At 47.9% G+C, this 22,494-nt stretch overlaps 1 protein-coding gene across 1 annotated transcript; it reads right to left on the bottom strand.

Annotated features, from left to right (window-relative positions):
• Positions 1-14: 14 nt before the first annotated feature.
• LOC142262369 (uncharacterized) lies at positions 15-22,258 on the bottom strand. Its single transcript, XM_075332167.1, is given in 4 exon segments — positions 15-268; positions 16,966-17,886; positions 17,889-18,100; positions 22,230-22,258. Coding segments are annotated over 4 exon segments (1,416 nt in total).
• Between the last annotated feature and the right edge of the window lie 236 nt (positions 22,259-22,494).

The following is a 22,494-nucleotide window of genomic DNA, read 5'->3' as shown; positions in this document are numbered from 1 at the left end:
TCTTTCACGATGAATCAGTGGAACATCTGCTGGATGTCGGCCATTATTGCCACAGGTTCTTGCCTGAAACGAATCAACACTCCAATGACACTGTTGTTCATGTTGGGTCTGGTGAGAAGTAGATTGTTAAGGGAGACGCCTTCGTGCTGAACGCTGGAGTCGAACACCACCCTGATCTGGTTGGGTTTACGAGGATCGTAGACCCCAAAGGATGGAAGGTACCAACATTCTTCTCCTTCTTTCAACGGTGGTGCCGGTTCAGCATGGTCTGTCGAGGATATTTTGCATAAACTCGACAAAGTGTTTCTCCATCTCTGGTTTTCTTCTCAAGGTTCATTTAAGAGAGGAGAACCTTGCGGCTGCTTGCTGGAAGTTGTTTAGCAACCTTGGCCTTGGAGACCGAAAGGGAAATGGGGCTACCCAACTGTTAAAGTCATTTTGAGAGAACTCTTTATCCATAATCTTTATGAATTCCTTGTCTTCTCTCGTCGGTGCCAACTTGTTGTCTTCATTTGTAGACTCAAACACTGTTGACCTGAAGTCGTCATCCCAGAGATGGTATGCGTCCGCGTTGTTGGCCGGCTGCTGTCGCCATCTGGTGTCACTCAGCCTCTCTTTCACCCAGTAGTGATGCGGACATGGTTGAAAGTGAGTGCCGCGACCGATTGGGAGGATGTGCGTCTTGTAGGAGGAGATCGCGTTGGGACTCTTCATTCTGCCTATGCAGACGTTTCCTATGATCACTCAGCCTAAGTCGTAGCGCTGAGTGAATGGCGCGTCGTGTGGCCCGTTGATTTGTTGGCGTACTTTGTGTAGCCGGAGGATGTCCATTCCAAGCAGAATCAGGATTTTTGCACTGTGATCAAGAGCTGGGATCTTGCTGGCGATAGTTCTCAGGTGAGGGTGGTGAAGAGCTGCCTCCGGTGTTGGAATCTCTTCCCGGTTAGCCGGTATCTGGTTGCACTCGAAGAGTGTCGGTAAAGGTATCTGTACGGTATTTTCAAGAGATGTTACCACGAGACCACTGGCTCTTCTTCCGCAAGCTTCTGAGATGCCGCTGCAAGTACCTAGTGTGTAAGGGTAGGCATTTCCTTTTAAGCCGAACAAGTCGAAGAGTTCAGACCTGGTCAGTGACCTGTTGTTCTGGTCGTCCAGGATGCTGTACACCTTCACGGCCCTTTCTGGGTGACCTTTGGGATATACCCTTACTAGGCATATTTTCGCACAAGACTTGTCCCAGAGATCTTCTCCGCAGACTTCGGTGTGCGAGGAGGATACTGTGAGGTGGTTTGCAGCTTGGCCTGTACTCTCCCCGCCATGACTTGTGGTAGGTTGATCTCCCTAAGGTCAACAATGCTTGCTTAAGTAGTCTTTTACTAGGCATTGCCCCCACTAGCCAGATTCCTACTCCACACTGATGAGGGGCAAATACCCCGAAACGGCTGTCTGTGGATGGATACCATGTTTGGTATAGGTGGTCTCCTTGACTGGAGACTGCCCTTCCCGTGGTTGTTCCTTCCCGGTGAAAGACCTGGCTAGTTTCCTGGCAGCGTTGAGAAACACGTGATGGTGTCTCCGCGGCTTTCTTATTTGTGGTAGGAGAAGGCGTAGGTGTAGGATCAGGCTGAAATGAGTGGAGCGCTTGCACGTGATCCATGCTGTCACACTCCATGCACTTAATTGTAACCTTACAGTCCTTGGCAAGGTGTTCTGTAGAGGCACAACACCTGAAACATACCCCAAAACTTTTCAAGAGTTCCTTTCGTTCTTAAATGGGTTTCTTCCTGAAGCCAATGCAGAGGATGTGGCAGTTTGTGAATAGGACACTGACGGTTCGGATTTTCTGCTTTCCCACCTTCATTGCCCTTGTTTTGTGCTGACGTTGGTGTAGGTGGTAGAACGTTAGTCTTTTTGACTGATACTGGGCCCCTACGTTTTCTGTCATTTTGATGAGGGCTCTCATATCTGGGAGCTGGTGAAGTGGAGCCGGTGGGTTCTCCACAGGTGAAGCTGGCGTCTGCCTTACATTCCGCGATGCCATTGATGAACTTGCAGAAGTAGGAGAATGGAGGGAAGGAGACTTGGTGCTCTTTTTTATAGTTTGTTCCTACCGTGGTCCACCTTTCCTGCACGTTGTAAGGTAACTTGGTGACTATGGGTTTCACCCCACGAGCGGTGTCCTGGTAGCTAAGGCCAGGTAGCTAAGGCCAGGTAGGTGTGTGTCTGTTTTGGCCAGCTGGAGCTAAGACAGCAGGTCGCTGAGTTCCTGGTACTTTGAAGCATCCTTGCCAGATATTTTGGGAAGGTCGTATAGTTGTTTCAGCAATGCATCTTCAATTGCTTCAGGAATGCCGAAGCCTTTCTCTAGTCTGTCCCATGCGGTTGCGATACCAGTTGTTGAGCCGCTGATGTAGACGGATCTGAGTCTCTTGATTCTCTCGGTAGACCCTGGCCCTAGCCACCTGATTAGCAAGTCCAGCTCTTCAGCAGCCGTAATGCCAAGATCACGCGTTGCGGTTTTGAAGGCACACTTCCACCCTCTGTAGTTTTTGGGCTGGTCATCAAACTTTGTGAGACGGATGTTGGTGAGTTCTCGGCGGATCATGTACCTCGCAAAATCGGACATGTTTGATCTTTCCGACATTGGGGGCACATTTGCTGACTGCGTGGTGCTGGTTGAGTGGTTCGTAGCTTCTTGGTTCGGGAACATGGGAAAGTACGGAGTGACGTAGGCATTTAGACCAGTGACCGGTTTGGTGTGTACAGTCTCTGTTGTATGCGGGGCCGGAACTACACAGATGTTGGGAGTGTAGCGCCTTGCCGGCATGTTAGGTTGCATGTAGACATGGGCATACAGAGGTTGCTGATGCGCAGGGTGTGGCTGTGCATTGGAACATGAAGCAGGTTCAGTCTGAGGTGCATTGGACTGACCTGGAAGGCTGGAAGTTGTAGGTGGATCAGTGTCTTGAAGCTCTGGAGAAGTGTTAGCGCTGACGGAAATGTTGATGGTAATTGGCAGTTTGTCGGCTTGACTCAGCAAGTAATCTATTGTATGCTTAAGTGAGTCTTCTGTGTCGAGATCACACAAACTGGCATTGCCTTCTTGGCTCCCACCCAGAGCTTGCTCAAAGACCTTTAGCCTTGCCATGGCCGCCACATGTTCACATTCCTTCTGTAAGGCTTCAATTTCTGCCTTTTTGCGTTCAGATTCTGCAATTGTCTCTGCTTCCTTGCGTGCGGATTCTGCTTTCATCTCTGCTTCTCTGCGTGCAGATTCTGCATTCATCTCTGCTTCTCTCTGGGCGAAGATGGCTTGTACTTTCATTGTTTCTGCTTCAGCGCGCGCCTTTATAAGCTGCTCATTGAGGGTTGAGTACCTTGATGAGCCTGATTTGAGTGAGTGCCGTGAGCTCTTAATGGACCTGAATTTGTAAGATGCAGCTCCTGACATTTGCTCCATTTTTGCTTCAGTCTTGCTCACAATGTCGCGCACGGTGCGGTCTCCTTCAGCATTAAGCTGTTGGAAGTCCTGTAGTTCTTTTTGAGACTCAAGCGTATTTGATCTTAGAAGGGTAGAGGAATGATATTTACAAATGTCTTTGTAGGACCGGTATGTTGAGTACAGTTGTTCAAGGGCTCCCTCTGATGGTAGCTCATGAGCACCGGGCGCAGATAAAACAGTCACTTGTTTTTGCACTCTTTGCCACAATAATGTTGTGTGGGTAAGCAGTTCACTTCTGGCTGTTTCTAGGTTCTCTTTAACCTTCCAGGTTGGTTTGGTCAACCGCTTAGATCTTTCACTGTAATTTAAGTGTGAGTCCATGTCTTGCTCTAGATCAGGTAGTGAAGGGGTTCTCTTTGCCTCCATCAAGAAGGGTGAATGCTGCTCTGCACTGGTTGTCAGGGAGACCAATATAATGTTGCAATCTGAGCTGGGCAGCAGCCTGTGTTTGCAGAATGTATTTGCAGAGTCTCTGGCTTCAGCTTACAATTAGCTTATGGGTGATTCTAGGTTTATAGCTGCACACAGTTCTGATTACAGGTTAATACTTTACAGGGCACTTTCTGTCTGCAAGCTGCTATAAAGTTTTATGCTGTGGCTTGTTATCAGCCTCTTGGGGTAATCCTTTCTCTGTATTGTATGCAGTATAGCACTCCTGGTAACAGGGTTCTATATTGATATAGGTATACTAATCCCAGTCACAGCTAATCCTTTTCACTGTTCTGTCTTTTCCTAGAAGCTGTGAATCCCAAGGGCTCTAATTACCAGTCCCTTAGATAACTGTATGCTTGTACTCACACCACAGGCATCAACAGACAGCTTTAACTCAGCCAGAACGATGACTTGTAGGAAGACCAGGAGAAATACTGTAGTTTTCTTCTAGAATCTTGTATTAAGAACAAAGTAAAGGCAGGTGAAAAGGAATAATCTGTACAGGGTTGTACACATGTATCTTCAGCAATGGTTTCTCTACACTAAACGTAGGAAGAAGGGAGAGCATTCTATACAGAAGCCAACTAAGGGAGGAACATAGGGGCAATCTTCATACAGTCTAAATCTACCTAGTAACAATAAAGGAAAATATGCAATGCAAGAAATATATACAACAGGTTGTTCCCATTTATGGGACACAACAGGGAGGCAGGTGAAACTTTAGAGAGTTAAGGCATATTTATCACCATATGGCTCCCTTCAGTAGTCCCAAATTAAGTCTTCTTGTCCTGCTTGTTCACGAGCTGCTGCCTCTTCCTCCTCTTTTCCCAACTGAAGTCGCCATCTATCACTTTTCCTTCGGACTGGCTGGTCTGGATCTCAATTGACTCCACTCTGGCTTGTCGGGTCTACCTGCAGATGTTATGTTTGCAGGATCTGCATGTTTCCGATCAGTGGAAGTCCCTTCTTTTCCATTCCTCTCCTGTTGCCATGTGCTCCCCTCCTGTTGCCATGTGCTCCCCTCCTGTAGTATCCTCTTCTCCGCTTCCGAAGGATCCCGGAAAGTCTTTGTGACCCCATCTGTTCCTCTTATTCTTAGTATTGCTGGGTATAAAAGCTGAAATTTAATGATTTTGTGATAGAGGCCAGTGCAGATTTAAATGCTTTTGTTTTTCGTGTGACTTCTGCCAAATAGTCGCCAAATAATAGAATCTTATGTCTCTGAATGCGTAGTGTCTGTCTCCTATTCCTGAAGGCCTGTAGAATTTCTTATCTTTGTATTCCAGGTCAGTGGCGTAACTAGAGTTTGATGGGCCCTCGTGCAAAATTTGGACCGGGGCCCCCCCCTCCACGTACATCGACACTTAGGGAACGGGATAATGACACTGACACTCAGGGTACAGGATAATGATGCTGACACTTGGCTCTTACCCTCAGCACCCAGATTTCCCATGATCTAGAATCCCTCTATCAGCACACAGTTTTCCAATATTCTGATATCCATCTTGTCCTCAGCACCCAGCTTTCCCATTCTCTGCTATACATCATTCCCTCAGCACCCAGCTTTCCCATATCAGAGCATGGGAAAGCTGGGTGCTGAGAGATGTACAGCAGAGCATGGGAAAGCTGGGTGCTGAGGGAAAGAGCCTTTTTCCCTCAGCACAAAACATTCCCATCCCATGCTTGTATCTTTGTCCCCCCTCGTATATAGTTCTCCAAATACTATAATGGCCTCCACATAGCCTTCCATATAGTATAAAGGGTCCCACATAACCCTTCATATATTAGAAAGCACCTCCATAGTCCTCCATGTATTATAATGCATTTCCCATAGTCCTCCATGTACTATAATTCAATAGTTCTCCTTATATTATACTGCGCCCCACCGTCCTCCATGTTTTATAACTCACCCCCATAGTCCTCCATGTATAAAGTAGCCTCCATAGTCCTCCGTATATTATAATGTAGCCCCATAGTCCTATATGTATTACAATGCAGCCCCATAAACCTTCATATTCTATTATGCAGCCCCATACTCCTCCATGTATAATGCACCCATATAGTCCATGTAAAAGGTGTCCTTCATGTTTATTATGCAGCCCCAAAGACCTCCATGTATAATGCAGCCCCATAGACCTCCAAGTATCATGCAGCCCCATAGACATCCATGTATCATGCAGCCAGCTCCCCTAAGGCCTCCATGTGTCATGCAGCCAGCCCCCCTAGGGCCTCCATGTGTCATGCAGCAAGCCCCCCAGGGTCTCCATGTGTCATGCAGCCAGCCCCTTCCCAGGCCTCCATGAGTCATGCAGCCAGCCTCCCCCCAAGGACTCCATGTGTCCTGCAGCCAGCCCCCCCAGGGCCTCCATGTCTCATGCAGCCACCCCCCCAGGGCCTCCATGGGGCCTGGCTGCAGGACACATGGAGTCCTTGGGGGGGCTCTGGCTGCAGGACACATGGAGGCCCTGGGGGGGCCCTGGCGGCTGGCTGCAGGACACATGGAGTCCTTGGGCTGCAGCCCATGTGTCCTGCAGCCAGCCCCCCCAGGGCCTCCATGTGTCCTGCAGCCAGCCCCCCCAGGGCCTCCATGTGTCCTGCAGCCAGGGCCCCCCCAAGAACTCCATGTGTCCTGCAGCCAGCCCCCCCAGGGCCTACATGTGTCCTGCAGCCAGGGCCCTTCCCAAGGACTCCATGCGTCCTGCAGCCAGAGCCCCCCAAGGACTCCATGTGTCCTGCAGCCAGCCCCTCCCAGGGCCTTCATGTGTCCTGCAGCCAGGGCCCCCCCAAAAACTCCATGTGTCCTGCAGCCAGAGCCCCCCCAAGGCCTCCATGTGTCCTGCAGCCAGCCCCCCAAAGGACTCCATGTGTCCTGCAGCCAGGTCCCCCCCCCCCGAGGACTCCATGTGTCCTGCAGCCAGCCTCCCGTGTACTCACTGATTTATGAAAAAAAAACAAAAAAAAAAAACAAGTACTCACCTCTCTTCTCCTTCCACCGCAGCTCTGTCCTCACCTCTACTTGTTTCACCGCTGCCCATCCTCACTTCTGTCCTCATTCCCCCGTGGCTCCGGTCGGCGTCCTCCTGTGCTCTCTGCACTCACCACACACAGCGGACGCACAGGAGTGTGGAGTGACGTCACCGCAGGCACAGGGGAAGACTGATGATGCAAAGAGCGTGTGCCGGCCGCTTTATGCAATATCAAAGCACTGTAGTGTGCGTGGTGACGGAAGCGCGGTGACGGGAGCGCGGTGCGGTGAGTGACGGGAGCGCGGTGAGTGACGGGAGCGCGGTGCGGTGAGTGAGGGGAGCGTGGTGACGGGAGCGCGGTGCGGTGAGTGACGGGAGTGCGGTGACGGGAGCGCGGTGACGGGAGCGCGGTGAGGTGAGTGATGGGAGCGTGGTGACGCCACCACTGACATCAAGCAGGGGGGCTCGGTGTCAGCGGCGGCGACCGGGTCATATAGCGGCTGCCGCGCCGCGTGGTCTGCGGCAGAACAGCGCAGCTCCTCTCTCACAGAAAGGAGCTGGCTGCTGATCTGCCGGGCGGCCGCGGGCCCCTAACCTCCCGGGCCCGGTCGCAGTCCGCTGCGACCACGGTATTTACGCCCCTGTTCCAGGTATTTAATAATAATTTGTCTTACTCTGGCTATTTCACTTTGCCTGGAAGTATTGTCATTAATACTGTGTCGATATCTTTGCTCCCTTATGGGTCCCACTCTGTGCGCTCTTTCTACCCGGCAGCTGTGTGGTAGACCTAGGGCCTGGGGTAATTCTTTTTCACAGATTAAGTCCAGATATTTTGTCGTCACTGACTCAGGCAGGCCCACCATCCTTAGGTTATTCCTCTTAGACCTATTTTAAAGGTCTTCTATTTTATCCTTCATGAGCTGAGCATTAGTGTCTAGCTCCTTAAATCTGCCCTCCAGTCTTGTTAAATTCTCTTCGGCATCAGAGACTCTTTGTTCTACCTCTGTCAGCCTCATGTCATGATGTTCCACGTCCTCTTGTAGTGCTGCCATAGCCTCCTTCACTGAGACTGCTAGTGCCTCTCTAATGTCTGCAGTCAGATGGTCTGCCACTTCTTTTGCCAGCCTTGGGTAATTAATCTCACCCCCTCTCCCCATGCCCAGTGTCTCTGTACCGCTCTGATTTCTCTAGGTTCTTCTGTTATCCTGGCCTCCTGCATCGACATGCCATTGGTGTTCCTCTCCATCCTCGCCCTCCTCACTGTCGGCGCCATCTTATCTCCGCTCACCCCCTCCTCCCTCTGCTCTGCTCCAGGCTTGTACAGTGTTCCTACGCTCCTCAGGAGATAACGATCCATGCACTGACAGCTGGTGAGTTAGTGCAGCCTCTCTATGTCAGTCTGGGGTGTCATTTGCTCCTTAAGGGTGCTTTAAGTTTTAACCACTCGATCTAGCATTGGTGTAATCGGGTATGCTCCGTGCTCGGCCCAGTGTGAGCCGCTTGCAGTGTCTGAATGGTTTTCACTGGGGTAAAAACATTGCTTAAGGATGTATTGTGTACAAGAAAGAAATCCCACTTTCCCTCCCCTGGAAATGCTATGTTTATTGCTGGTTGCATATGGGTGGAGACCCAAATTGCCCAATCAGTGACTTCCAATAGGGTTCAAGTCAAGTCCGGTTTCCAAATTGAAATTTATCTAAAGTCCATCTGAAAAAGCCGAACCCGAACTTCATCGGGTCCACTCATCTTTATTTGTGGGTAGCCCCATTAAAAAAAATAAGCACTTGGATATCAGACATATAAATCTTTTCGTTTTTCAATTACAACAATTATACTTTTAACATAAAGGGCCTAAATTATGCGGGGGCTACTCCAATTTAATGAAGTGGTGCATGGGAATACGCTGGATCTAGTCTTCTCCCACCTCTGCACACTTCATGACTTCACCAATTCCCCTCTCCCACTCTCTGACCACAATCTTCTCTCCTTTTCCATCACAAACTGTCTTCAAACCCGGGACGCCCCCACTTATTGCCCATAAAAAAACATAAGCACCATCAATACCCAGTTGCTATTGAACCATTTGCAGTCATCCTTGGCTCCCATCTCCTCCCTCTCCTGTGCAGACTCTGCAGTGTCACATTATAATAAGACATTGCAGAGTGCCCTGGATGAAGCTGCACCAGCTAAATGCAAAAAAAACCCCCCAAAAAACAAGGCAGCGGCAGCCCTGGCACACGCTTCAAACATGTTTCCTACAGCGCTGTTCTAGGTGTGCTGAGCGTCTGTGGAGAAAATCCTTTTCAGCTGAAGTCTTCATCCACTATAAGTTCATGCTCAAAACCTATAACCCTGCTCTCCATCTGGCTAAACAAGTATACTTTACCACTCTCATCACTTCTCTAGCCAACAATCCTAAACTACTCTTTGAAACCTTCCACTCACTCCTTAGCCCTAAAGCACAGCCCCCGGTCACCAACCTAAGCTCTGATGATCTGACCACTTTCTTCTTACAAAAGATCAACGACATCCGCAAAGAAATCTTTGAAAAATCCCCTCAGAGACTGGACCCCTTCCTCTCCTGCACCTCTAGCTCACTATCAATATTCGAGTCTGTCACAGAAGAAGTGACGCATCTCCTCGCCTCTTCCCACCCAACAACCTGCACCAGTGACCCTATACCATCACATTTCCTTCAGGCTCTCTCCCCAGCTGTCACTAGCTATCTAACCAAAATGTTTAACCTCTCTCTTTCATCAGGTATCTTTCCTTCATCATTTAAACATGCAATCATAACCCCTCTACTTAAAAAACCTTCCCTCAATCAGAACTGTGCCGCTGACTACAGACCAGTCTCTAATCTTCCCTTTATCTTTAAGCTCCTGGAACGCTTGGTCCACTCTTGACTAATCCGCTATTTATCTAAAAACTCACTTCTTGATCACTCTCAATCTGGTTTCCGCTCCTTACACTCCACCAAAATGGCCCTCACCAAAGTCTCAAATGATCTATTAACAACAAAATTTAACGGCCGCTTTTCCCTATTGTTTCTCTTGGATCTCTCAGCTGCTTTTGACACTGTGGATCACCAACTTTTCCTCACCATGCTCCACTCTATTGGCCTCAAGGACACCGCTCTCGCCTGGTTCTCCTCCTCTCTCTCCAACCGCTCTTTCACTGTTTCCTTTGCCAGCTCTTACTCCACTCCTCTCCCTCTCACCTTCGGGGTTCCTCAAGGCTCAGTCTTGGGCCCTTTCCTCCTCTCTATACACCGCCCCTATTGGACAAACCATCAGCAGATTCGGTTTCCAATACCACTTCTATGCTGATGACACCCAATTATACACATCATCTCAAACCATCACCTCTGCTTTGTTACAAAATACCAGGGATTGTCTGTCTACTGTCTCTCAAAGCATATCCTCCCTCTATCTGAAACTGAATCTCTCCAAAACTGAGTTTCTTGTGTTTCCTCCCTCTACTAACCAACCTACACCCGACATCTCAATTACCTTCGATGATTTAATCATTACTCCAATGCAGCATGCTCGCTGTCTTGGGGTCATATTTGACTCAAACCTCTCCTTCATTTCCCATAGACAATCACTCACTCGCATATATCACCTGCATCTTAAAAACATCTCCAGAATTCGACCATTTCTCTTTCGAAACTGCAAAAACCCTTACTGTCGCTCTTATTCATTCCCGCCTGGATTACTGCAACTCTTTATTGATTGGTCTCCCTCAGACCAAACTCTCCCCTCTCCAATCCATCTTGAATGCAGCAGCCAGGATCATATTCCTGTCCAGCCGCTTCACCGATGCCTCCACCTTGTGCCAGTCACTACACTGGCTACCTATCAGCTACAGAATAAAATACAAACTCATATCCCTCACCCACAAAGCTCTCCACAGCTCTGCACCACCATATATCTCATCCCTCATCTCTGTCTATAATCCTACCCGCCCCCTTCGTTCCACAAATGATCTTAGGTAGTATCTTACTTCCTCCATAATACGAACCTCACACCTCCGTCTCCAAGACTTTTCTAGTGCCACGCCAGTTTTCTGGAATGCACTACCCCAAAGAATGCGACTAATATCCAGCCCCCAAGTTTTCAAGCGTACATTAAAAACTCATCTCTTCAGACAAGCTTATCATAATAACTTACTAACCTGACTTTCCCCTGTCCCACCTGCTAAATGTCACTCGTAACCTTCTCTCCCCTATTTCTGTCCTCACATCCTACATACAACCAATAGCACATAAGGGCACCCGAAAGGTTATTGTCTAATGACCAGATCATTCATCTTTATATGTAACCAACAAACATAACGATGGCCGGACCAGATCTACAAGTGTGCTTCACCTTTTGTGACCCCCCCCCACTTCCCCATAGATTGTAAGCTTTCAAGCAGGGCCCTCATTCCTACTGTAGCTGTTGAATTATGCACTATTTTGTTTTGTTTTTGTCTATACAAGCCCCCACCTGATTGTAAAGTGCTGAGGAATATGTTGGCGCTATATAAATAAACCTTATTATTATTATTATTATTATGCATCTTCATGAATCTGGAGCGTTTGACAAGTGGCATGTGCCTCCTTGTGCCATCCTAGAAATATTACTCCCTTCAGGGACTACAGTGAGATTTCTGGCATAGAGAACATCACAGCTCTTCATGAATTTAAGGAGCTGTGCTGTCATGCCCCGTCCCACCTAAGCTCTGCAAATTTTGGAGTGAAAAAGCCGCCAAAATTTGGCACAACTCAATTTATCCAAATTGTTGTGACTTTTCAAAGCTTTTGTGCCACTTTTTTGGCATAAAAGCTTTGATTAATTGGGACCGGAGTGTCTTAACAACTTCCACATATCTAGGATGTATAGTGTGATTCAATTCTCCCGTCACGGCTGGGGATAAAAGCTATACTGGCCGTAAAATACAATACAAAGGGAAGGGGAAAAGAATGCCTTATCACTAGGGAAAGGGGGAAGTGGTGGCCCCTGACAATAACCTGCAGCTCACCCTCACTGTCCTCACCAACCCTATACAAGTTCTGTGCACCTTTCGCCGAGCAGGAATATCTCACCCTAGGCAAACCCTGATCTGAGCCCTAAGTAAGGATGGCAAGTATGAGCTATTCGTCAACACCACTAACGCTAAGGGAGACAAAAGGAAACAATACAGGGGAAACACAAATGCTACCACCTGAGCCCAGGTAGATATCAAAGGTCAAACACTTATCTTAGGAGCAGCTACCACAGAAGTCTCTGGAACAACAAGAGGAGACTACCACTGCAGACCACAACCAGGAACAACTATAAACCGTACCCAAAGCACCCCAGGGTGAGGTTTAAAAAAGGAAATCAGAGGCTGGCAACTGAGGGGAAAAACTAAGTTTCCCAGGGTCATAGAGTCCGCTGCTGCAGAAACAGAAAACTGTCAGTAAACAACACGTGCTGCCAATCTCTGGGATTTTCTAACACTCGCTGCTACTGGATTGTCCTCCGGCCATGACACCTCTGTGACATCCCCTCACTATTTTTGTTCGAAATGTCTACAGCTCTGCCTCAACTCCAGAGGTTCTGAGGCAAAATCACCACATCTAAATAATAAAGATAGGCATGAAGAATATATATTTTACAAGCATTTATTAACATACAAGTTTTGAAATGCAATTATATACACTCTGATATACTACACTTTTTAGTAAATAAAGCAGTGGGTAAACTGAGATTAGTGAATTATCTAACTATAATCCAGTATCAAAAGCTTTCACAAATGTTCCTAAAGGCTCTTAAAATACCCAACTTACTAGCAGAGTTGAGCCCGAATTTCCATTTTGTGGGATCTCAGTGTGCAGAGTGAATCCTACAAATCTCTGCAGCTGCTCTAAGCACAAGACACTGCGCTCTCAACTAATCCAGAGCGGTCACATACTCTTTTAAGGTTTTACTGAACTGCTTAAGAAGCTTGCTACAGCGCTGGGGTCATAGAGCTCACTCTTTTACGGTGAGAGAGATCACTGAGGGTTGTGGGATCTCGCAACTTGGAAGTTCACTTTGGTGGGGGACATTAGGGACACTTCCAAAAGTTTTGGTACTGGATTATTACAATTAGAAAATTCCCTAATCTGCTGCTCTCCTCTGCTTTAGTAAATAAAATAGGAAGCCACAGATTTGTGATAAGCACTATTTAAAAGGTAAAGTCGTCAAACACATTTCGCTAAAAATTGGGGGATATTACCCCTGTAACAGTGTCAGTAGCAGATCCCCCCATAACAGTGCATCATGACCACATTTTTTGTTTCAATCTTTTTCCCTATTTTCCTACTTCAAAACCTAGGTGTGTCTTATGGTCCGAAAAATACGATAAGTTTAAAAAGAAAATGGTTCTTTCCCTCACCAATTCTTACTTGAGCAATTGTAGCCAATTTTTGGATAAAACCCTTTCAATTATGGTACATCATGATGGCTTTTCCTATGTGACCCATCAGACAACAGGACCCGATTAATAAATAAATAAAGAAATAAATAAACATTTAGCAAATTCTGAAAGCAAGAATGGCTGATCCGCTCTGTTGGTTGTCTGATGCTCGCAAAACTTGATTTACCAGTTAAACATTTCAATTATTCACAACATGAAAAAGGTTCCTTCCCTGTACGGCTTCTTCAGATGTTTAAGAAGATCTGATTTCTGAGAATTACATTTTCCACATTCAGAACATAAAAATGATTTATTTTGTGTGATTTTTTCGATGGTAAAGAAGACATGATTTCCTAATAAAACATTTACCACATTTTGGGTATGAAAATGGCTTCTCCCTGTGTGAGATCTTTGATGGTTATTAAAATATGATTTCTGAGTAAAACATTTCCCACACTCTGAACAAGAATATTCCTTCTCTTCTGTGTGAGTGTTTTGGTGTTCAATAAGATGTGATTTCTGAGTAAAACATTTCCCACACCCTGAACATGAAAATGGCTTCTACCCTATGTGAGATGTTTGATGCTCAACAATATCTGATTTCCGAATAAAACATTACCCAGATTCTGAACATGAAAATGGCTTCACCCCTGTGTGAATTCTTTGATGCTCAACAAGATCTGATTTCTGAATAATAAAACATTTCCCACATTCTGAACATGAAAATGGCTTCTCCCCTGTGTGAATTCTTTGATGCTCAACAAGATCTGATTTCCGAATCAAACATTTCCCACACTCTGAACATGAAAATGGCCCCTGTGTGAATTCTTTGATGCTCAACAAGATCCGATTTCCGAATAAAACATTTCCCACACTCTGAACATGAAAATGGCTTCTCCCCTGTGTGATTTTTTTGATGATTAGTAAGGGTTATTTTCTGAGTAAAACCTTTTCCACATTCTGGGCATGAAAATGGCTTCTCCCCTGTGTGAATTCTTTGATGCTCAACAAGATCTGATTTCCGAATAAAACATTTCCCACATTCTGAACATGAAAATGGCTTTTTATTATTATTATTATTATTATTTATTATTATAGCACCATTTATTCCATGGCGCTTTACAAGTGAGAGAGGGTACCGTATTTTTCGCTTTATAAGACGCACCTGATTATAAGATGCACCCCCAAATTTGGTGAAGGAAAAGAGAATTTTTTTTTAATGTTAAATGGGGTCCATCTTATAATGCCAGTGTCTGTTACATCTCGTGGCTCTCCTGAGGCAGTCTCCCATTCCTTGCCTGCCACGAGCGCTCCTGCTCAGCAGTGCCGAAGGTCTGCCAGACTGCGCAGTGTGCAGGAGATGCCTTCTCAGAGAGGCAGCAGAAGGGTGACACCTAGTGGTTCTCCTGTTGCAAGGAGTGAAGCGGTCTCCCATTCCTGGCCTGCCGCAGACCCTCCTGCTCAGCGGCCCCGAAGGTCTGCGAGGCTGCGCAATGTGCAGAGGTTTACTGCTCAGGGAAGCAGTGAGACTCCCGTTATCTCTGCACATTGTGAGACCGAGGATCCCGCCTCTATTTCCCAGAGACAGGAGGGTGAGCATGTGCAATGTGTGGTGGGTCCTGATTCGCTCACTGACGTCACACGGCTTGATGACAAGGCTGGTGACGTGGTGAATCCTGACTGGCCAGGCTGGGACGTCGTGGACCCTGATTGGGTCAAGTCCGTCATCTCCGCCTCGCGCCCGCCCTCGGGTGGAGCTGCACCTCCTTAAAAGCTCCCCCTGCCATCATGGCGGTGCGCGACCGTCCTTCTATGTTTGGATGTCTGGCAGCGTGCTGCCACGCCACTGCTCAGGCATTACTGTCTCTTGTGGGCTTGGCCCTTGCTGCTTAGGCAGTACCTCGTTTGCAGGCCGTGTTCCTGCCTTGCTGCTCCGGCAGTATCCCCTTCAACAGGCCGTGTTCCTGTCCCAGGTGAGCTCCTCAAGTCTCCACCGGACTCACCTGGTTATTGAAAGCACACGTGCGTGGGCACCTCTGTGCTACCCTCGTGCCATATTCTCGTGACTTCCACTAGCACACGTGCGTGGGCACCTCTGTGCTTCCCCGTGCAACAGGTACACCGAGCCGTGAGATCCGTGCCATACAACCCTCACGGGTTAGGGCAGATCGGTGTACATAGATCGTCTGTGACATTCCAGACGATCGCTAGCAGCAACCCGCTCACTCTTCACCCACCATAGCGGCGGTCCCTTACACCGCACAGTGGACCTTGACCGGCGGAAGCTGTCCATTTCCCATCTTGGCACGCTTCCCCGGGTCCCCCTCGTAACAAGTGTCCCTCAACAAATCATATAGAATATATGTCCCTCATAGCCCCCCATCCTAAAATTAGCCCCCTTAATCTGGATATGGCCCCCTTATATTGAATATAGCCCCCTTGTGATGGCACACGTTCCCCTGTGCTGCCTATGGACCCTATGGATTGCATACATTCCCCTGTGCTGCCTATGGCCCCCTATGGATTGCATACATTCCCCTGTGCTGCCTATGGTAACCTATGGATTGCACACGTTTCACTGTGCTGCCTATGGCCCCCTATGGATTGCATACATTCCCCTGTGCTGCCTATGGTCCCCTATGGATTGCACACGTTCCCCTGTGTTAGATATCGCCCCCATAGTGCTGCCCATGGCCCCTATATAGATCGCACAAGTCCCCCTGTGTTAGATATCGCCCCCATAGTGCTGCCCATGGCCCCTATAGATCGCACAAGTCCCCCTGTGTTAGATATCGCCCCCAGGCTGCTGCCCATAGTAAAATAAAACCCTCTTTCCTTACCTCCTCCAGCGCTGAGCTCCCTCCTGTGTCCCTCCGTGCTTCTCTTTTTCCACTTCCTGGTTCTCCAGTGCGGTCATGTGATCGGCACAGCAGACTGAGATCTCTGCCTGCCTGATCACAGTGGAAGCAGGGACACGGGGAGAAACGCTGGAGGGGGTAAGTAAAGCTTATTTATTTTAGAATGAGCAGCAGTCTGGGGGCCAAATCTAACACAGGGGGGGCATGTGCCATCACAGGGGGGCGCAGGCTCATATAATATGCACCGCTCCCCCAGCCCATCACTGCGTGCGATTTCAGCACCATTGGAGATGGACAGCGGCTGTGCATATTATATGAGCGGGAGCAGGAGATCAAAGGCTGCAGCCCGCAGCGTTCCGCTGCACTCCAGAGCTGCTGCCCCCACCTCCCCTGGACCCTGCAGTGTACATATATATATATACCCCCCCGTATATTCGGCTTATAAGACGCACCCCCTACTGTCCCCCAAAATTTGGGGGAACAAAAGTGCGTCTTATAACGCGAAAAATACGGTATACGTACAACAATCATTAACAGTACAAGACAGACTGGTATAGGAGGAGAAAAGACCCTGCCCGTGAGGGCTCACAGTCTACAGGGAATGGGTGATGGTACAATAGGTGAGGACAGAGCTGGTTGCGCAGTGGTCTACTGGACTGAGGGCTATTGTAGGTTGTAGGCTTGTTGGAAGGGGAGGGTCTTGAGGTTCCTCTTGAAGCTTTCCATGGTAGTGGAGAGTCTGCTGTGCTGAGGTAGAGCGTTCCAGAGTATGGGGATGCACAGTATGGAGGCTTCTCCCCTGTGTGAGTTCTTTGATGCTCAACAAGATCCTTTTTACGAATAAAACATTTCCCACACTCTGAACATGAAAATGGCTTCCCCCCTGTGTGAATTTTTTGATGCTCAACAAGATCTGATTTCTGAGTAAAACATTTTCCGCATTCTGGGCATGAAAATTCCCCTGTGTGAATTTTCTGATGTATCACAAGGTCTGATTTCTGAATAAAACATTTCCCACATTCTGAACATGAAAATGGCTTCTCCCCTGTGTGAATTCTTTGATGCTCAACAAGATCTGATTTCCGAATCAAACATTTCCCACACTCTGAACATGAAAATAGCTTCTCCCCTGTGTGAATTCTTTGATGCTCAACAAGATCCTTTTTACGAATAAAACATTTCTCACACTCTGAACATGAAAATGGCTTCTCCCCTGTGTGATTTTTTTGATGATTAGTAAGGGTTATTTTCCGAGTAAAACATTTTCCACATTCTGGGCATGAAAATGGCTTCTCCCCTGTGTGAGTTTTTTGATGGATATTAATATATGATTTCTGAGTAAAACATTTCCCACATTTTGAACATGAAAATGGCTTATCTCCTGTGTGAATTTTTTTATGGATATTAAGATATGATTTCTGAATAAAACATTTCCCACATTCTGAACATGAAAATGGCTTTTCCCCTGCGTGAATTTTTTGATGCTCAACAAGATCTGATTTCCGAATCAAACATTTCCCACACTCTGAACATGAAAATGGCTTCTCCCCTGTGTGATTTTTTTGATGCTCAACAAGATCTGATTTCTGAGTAAAACATTTTCCACATTCTGGGCATGAAAATGGCTTCTCCCCTATGTGAATTTTTTGATGCATAACAAGATCCGATTTCCGAATAAAACATTTCCCACACTCTGAACAAGAAAATGGCTTCTCCCTGTGTGAATTTTTTGATGATTAGCAAGGGTTATTTTCCGAGTAAAACACTTTCCACATTCTGGGCATGAAAATGGCTTCTCCCCTGTGTGAATATTCTGATGTCTAACAAGGTCTGATTTCAGAATAAAACATTTCCCACATTTTGAACATGAAAATGGTTTCTTCCTTGTTGGAGCCGTTACATGTTCCACATCCCTTCTGTAACTGTCATTTTGCTTAAAATTCTGTGATAAATCAGACTTTTGGACTTGTTTGAAAAGATCATATGGTAAAGCTTTCCGAGGAAGGACTGGAGGTATATCTGTGACAACAGCATACTTTTCATATGTATCATGTGTGATACTTTGATCATCTGTTATAAATTCTGTAGATATTAGATTTCCATTGGAACTCCCAATACAGTCATCTGCTAACAATAAACAGTTATTTCTTAATGATATTATCTTGAAATTACATTTATGTTTTTAAACCATAACATCAGAAATTAAAATTAGGAAAAAATGTATTCTGAATCTGTTGTCCAATTTCGACATCTAAGGCTATATGCGCACGTTGCGTACTAGCCCTGCAGAAATTTCTGCAGCGATCTGAACAGCACACATGCGCTTCAAATCGCTGCAGAAACAGTCCGTAGTGAAAAAAAAAGCCGATTCCATGCGCTCTGCCTGCAGCTCCTCCCATAGACAGAGCGGGACCTGCAGGCAAAGTGCAGGAAAGAAGTGACATGTCACTTCTTAGAACGCGCGCTTCGGGCAGCAGCCGAAGACCTGTACTCTAAAACGCCACGTGCGCACGGCTCCTGCATAATCTTCATAGATTATGCTGGGGACGCAGGACGCATGCAGTTACGCTGCGGTGCAGATCGCAGCGTAACTACATCTAATTACGCAACGTGCGCACATAGCCTTAGGCTGCTTTCACACTTGCATTGTGTCTCATCCGCCAGGTCTGTTGCTGCGTCGAAACAACGCATCCGTCAATTTTTGTGTTGCTAACGGACCCAACGGATGAGTTATTTCGCAGGATTCCATCAGCGGCACTACCACCCCCATCATCACCACACACACCGGCACTACCGCCCCAATCATCACCACACACGCAGGTACTACTACCACTATTATCACCGCACACACACCGGCACTACCGCCCCCATCATAACCGCACACACCAGCACTACCGCCCTCATCATCACCGCACACACACCGGCACTACCGCCCCCATCATCACTGCACACACTGGCGGCACTACCGCCCCCATCATCACTGCACACACACGGGCACTACCACCCCCATCATCACCGCACACACCCCGACACTACCTCAGTGACATCCCCGCTGACAGCGCGATTCACTTCAGTTAGTGCGTGGAGCCCACAGAGAGCGGCGGTGTTCTGCTACCGATCCTGTCAGCTTCTGATGTAGCAAAGCTGAAAGCTTCGTGGGACCTCATGTGGATTATGTCGGGCCTGGAGCGGTATTTGGGGGATTAATAAAGTGGTAACAGAGGGTTTTTTTTGTCTTTTATTCCAAATAAAGGATTTTTTCAGGTGTATGTGTTTATTTACTTCCACTTACAGGTTAATCATGGGGGTGTCTCATAGATGCCTGCAATGATTAACCTAGGACTTTGTGGCAGCTATGGGCTGCCATTAACTCCTTATTACCCCGATTGACACCACACCAGGTCAATTAGGAATGAGCCAGGTAGAGTCCTGGGACTGTCACATCTAATGGATGCGGTAATTCCGGGCGGCTGCTGGCTTATATTTTTAGGCTGGGGGCTCCCCATAACGTGTGGCTTCCCATCCTGAGAATACCAGCATTCAGTGGTGTGGCTTTATCTTGGCTGGTATCAAAATTTGGGGGGACCGCACACCGTTTTTTTTAAATTAATTATTTATTGTACTGCATGATATAGACACGCCCACCAGCGGCTGTAATTGGTTGCAGTGAGACAGCTGTCAGTCAGCGTGGGGGCGCGTCTGACAGCAACCAATCATAGGCGCCGGTGGGCGGGCGAAGCAGTGAATATGAGATGGAATAATGAGCGGCCGGCATTTTTAAAAGCAGGCGAAGCCGTCAGAGCAGTGTGACAGCTGTGCAGTGCCGTGTCGGTGAGTATAAGAGAGGGGATGAGAGGGAGAGACCGACCGACAGAGAGAGATAGAGACTGAGAGAGAGAGACTGACAGACAGACGCCAGCCCCCCCAAGGACTCCATGTGTCCTGCAGCCAGGCCCCCCCCGAGGACTCCATGTGTCCTGCAGCCAGCCTCCCGTGTACTCACTGATTTATAAAACAAAACAAAAAAAACAAGTACTCACCTCTCTTCTCCTTCCACCGCAGCTCTGTCCTCACCTCTACTTGTTTCACCGCTGCCCATCCTCACTTCTGTCCTCGTTCCCCTGTGGCTCTGGTCGGCGTCCTCCTGCGCTCTCTGCTCTCACCGCACACAGCGGTCACACAGGAGCGACGTCACCGCAGGCACGGGGAAGACTGATGATGCAAAGAGCGCGCGCCGGCAGTTCTATGCAATATCAAAGCACTGCCGTGTGCGCGGTGACGGGAGCGTGGTGCGGTGAGTGACGGGAGCGCGGTGCGGTGAGTGATGGGAGCGCGGTGCGGTGAGTGACGGGAGCGCGGTTACGGGAGCGCGGTGAGGTGAGTGACGGGAGCGCGGTGACACCACCACTGACTCCAGGCAGGGGGGCTCAGTGTCAGCGGCGGCGACCGGGTCATATAGCGGCTGCCGCACCACGTGGTCTGCGGCAGAACAGCGCAGCTCCACTCTCACAGAAAGGAGCTGGCTGCTGATCTGCCGGGCAGCCGCGGACCCCTAACCTCCCGGGCCCGGTCGCAATCGCGACCGCTGCGACCGCGGTAGTTACGCCCCTGTTCCAGGTATTTAATAATAACTTGTTTTGCTCTGGATATTTCACTTTGCCTGGAAGTATTGTCATTTTTACTGTGTCGATATCTTTGCTCCCTTATGGGTCCCACTCTGTGCGTTCTTTCTACCCGGCAGCTGTGTGGTAGACCTAGGGCCTGGGGTAATTCTTTTTCACAGATTGAGTCCAGATATTTTGTCGTCACTGACTCAGGCAGGCCCACCATCCTTAGGTTATTCCTCTTAGACCTATTTTAAAGGTCTTCTATTTTATCCTTCATGAGCTGAGCATTAGTGTCTAGCTCCTTAAATCTGCCCTCCAGTCTTGTTAAATTCTCTTCGGCATCAGAGACTCTTTGTTCTACCTCTGTCAGCCTCATGTCATGATGTTCCACATCGTCTTGTAGTGCTGCCATAGCCTCCTTCACTGAGACTGCTAGTGCCTCTCTAATGTCTGCAGTTAGATGGTCTGCCACTTCTTTTGCCAGCCTTGGGTAATTAATCTCACCCCCTCTCCCCATGTCCAGTGTCTCTGTACCGCTCTGATTTCTCTAGGTTCTTCTGTTATCCTGGCCTCCTGCATCGACATGCTGCTGCGGCTGCCATTGGTGTTCCTCTCTATCCTCCCCTTCCTCACTGTCGGCGCCATCTTATCACCGCTCACCCCTTCCTCCCTCTGCTCTGCTCCAGGCTTGTACAGTGTTCCTACGCTCCTCAGGAGATAACGATCCATGCACTGACAGCTGGTGAGTTAGTGCAGCCTCTCTATGTCAGTCTGGGGTGTCATTTGCTCCTTAAGGGTGCTTTAAGTTTTAACCACTCGATCTAGCATTGGTGTAATCGGGTATGCTCCGTTGCTCGGCCCAGTGTGAGCCGCTTGCAGTGTCTGAATGGTTTTCACTGGGGTAAAAACATTGCTAAAGGATGTATTGTGTACAAAAAAGAAATCCCACTTTCCCTCCCCTGGAAATGCTATGTTTATTGCCGGTTGCATGTGGGTGGAGACCCAAATTGCCCAATCAGTGACTTCCAATGGGGTTCAAGTCAAGTCCGGTTTCCAAATTGAACTTTATCTAAAGTCCATCTGAAAAAGCCGAACCCGAACTTCATCGGGTCCACTCATCTCTATTTGTGGGTAGCCCCATTAAAAAAAATAAGCACTTAGATATCAGACATATAAAATCCTTTCGTTTTTCAATTACAACAATTATACTTTTAACATAAAGGGCCTAAATTATGCGGGGGCTACTCCTGATTCATGAAGTGGTGCATGGGAATACGCTGGATCTAGTCTTCTCCCACCTCTGCACACTTCATGACTTCACCAATTCCCCTCTCCCACTCTCTGACCACAATCTTCTCTCCTTTTCCATCAAAAACTGTCTTCAAACCCGGGACGCCCCCACTTATTGCCCATACAAAAATCTAAGCGCCATCAATACCCAGTTGCTATTGAACCATTTGCAGTCATCCTTGGCTCCCATCTCCTCCCTCTCCTGTGCAGACTCTGCAGTGTCACATTATAATAAGACATTGCAGAGTGCCCTGGATGAAGCTGCACCAGCTACATGCAAAAAAACAAGGCAGCGGCAGCCCTGGCACATGCTTCAAACACGTTTCCTACAGCGCTGTTCTAGGTGTGCTGAGCGCCTGTGGAGAAAATCCTTTTCAGCTGAAGTCTTCATCCACTATAAGTTCATGCTCAAA

This window comes from Anomaloglossus baeobatrachus, unplaced genomic scaffold, assembly GCF_048569485.1.
Source record: "Anomaloglossus baeobatrachus isolate aAnoBae1 unplaced genomic scaffold, aAnoBae1.hap1 Scaffold_2449, whole genome shotgun sequence".
NCBI lineage: Eukaryota > Metazoa > Chordata > Amphibia > Anura > Aromobatidae > Anomaloglossus > Anomaloglossus baeobatrachus.
Note: the sequence above shows the minus strand (reverse complement) of the source record. Positions and strands in the feature narration are given on the sequence as shown.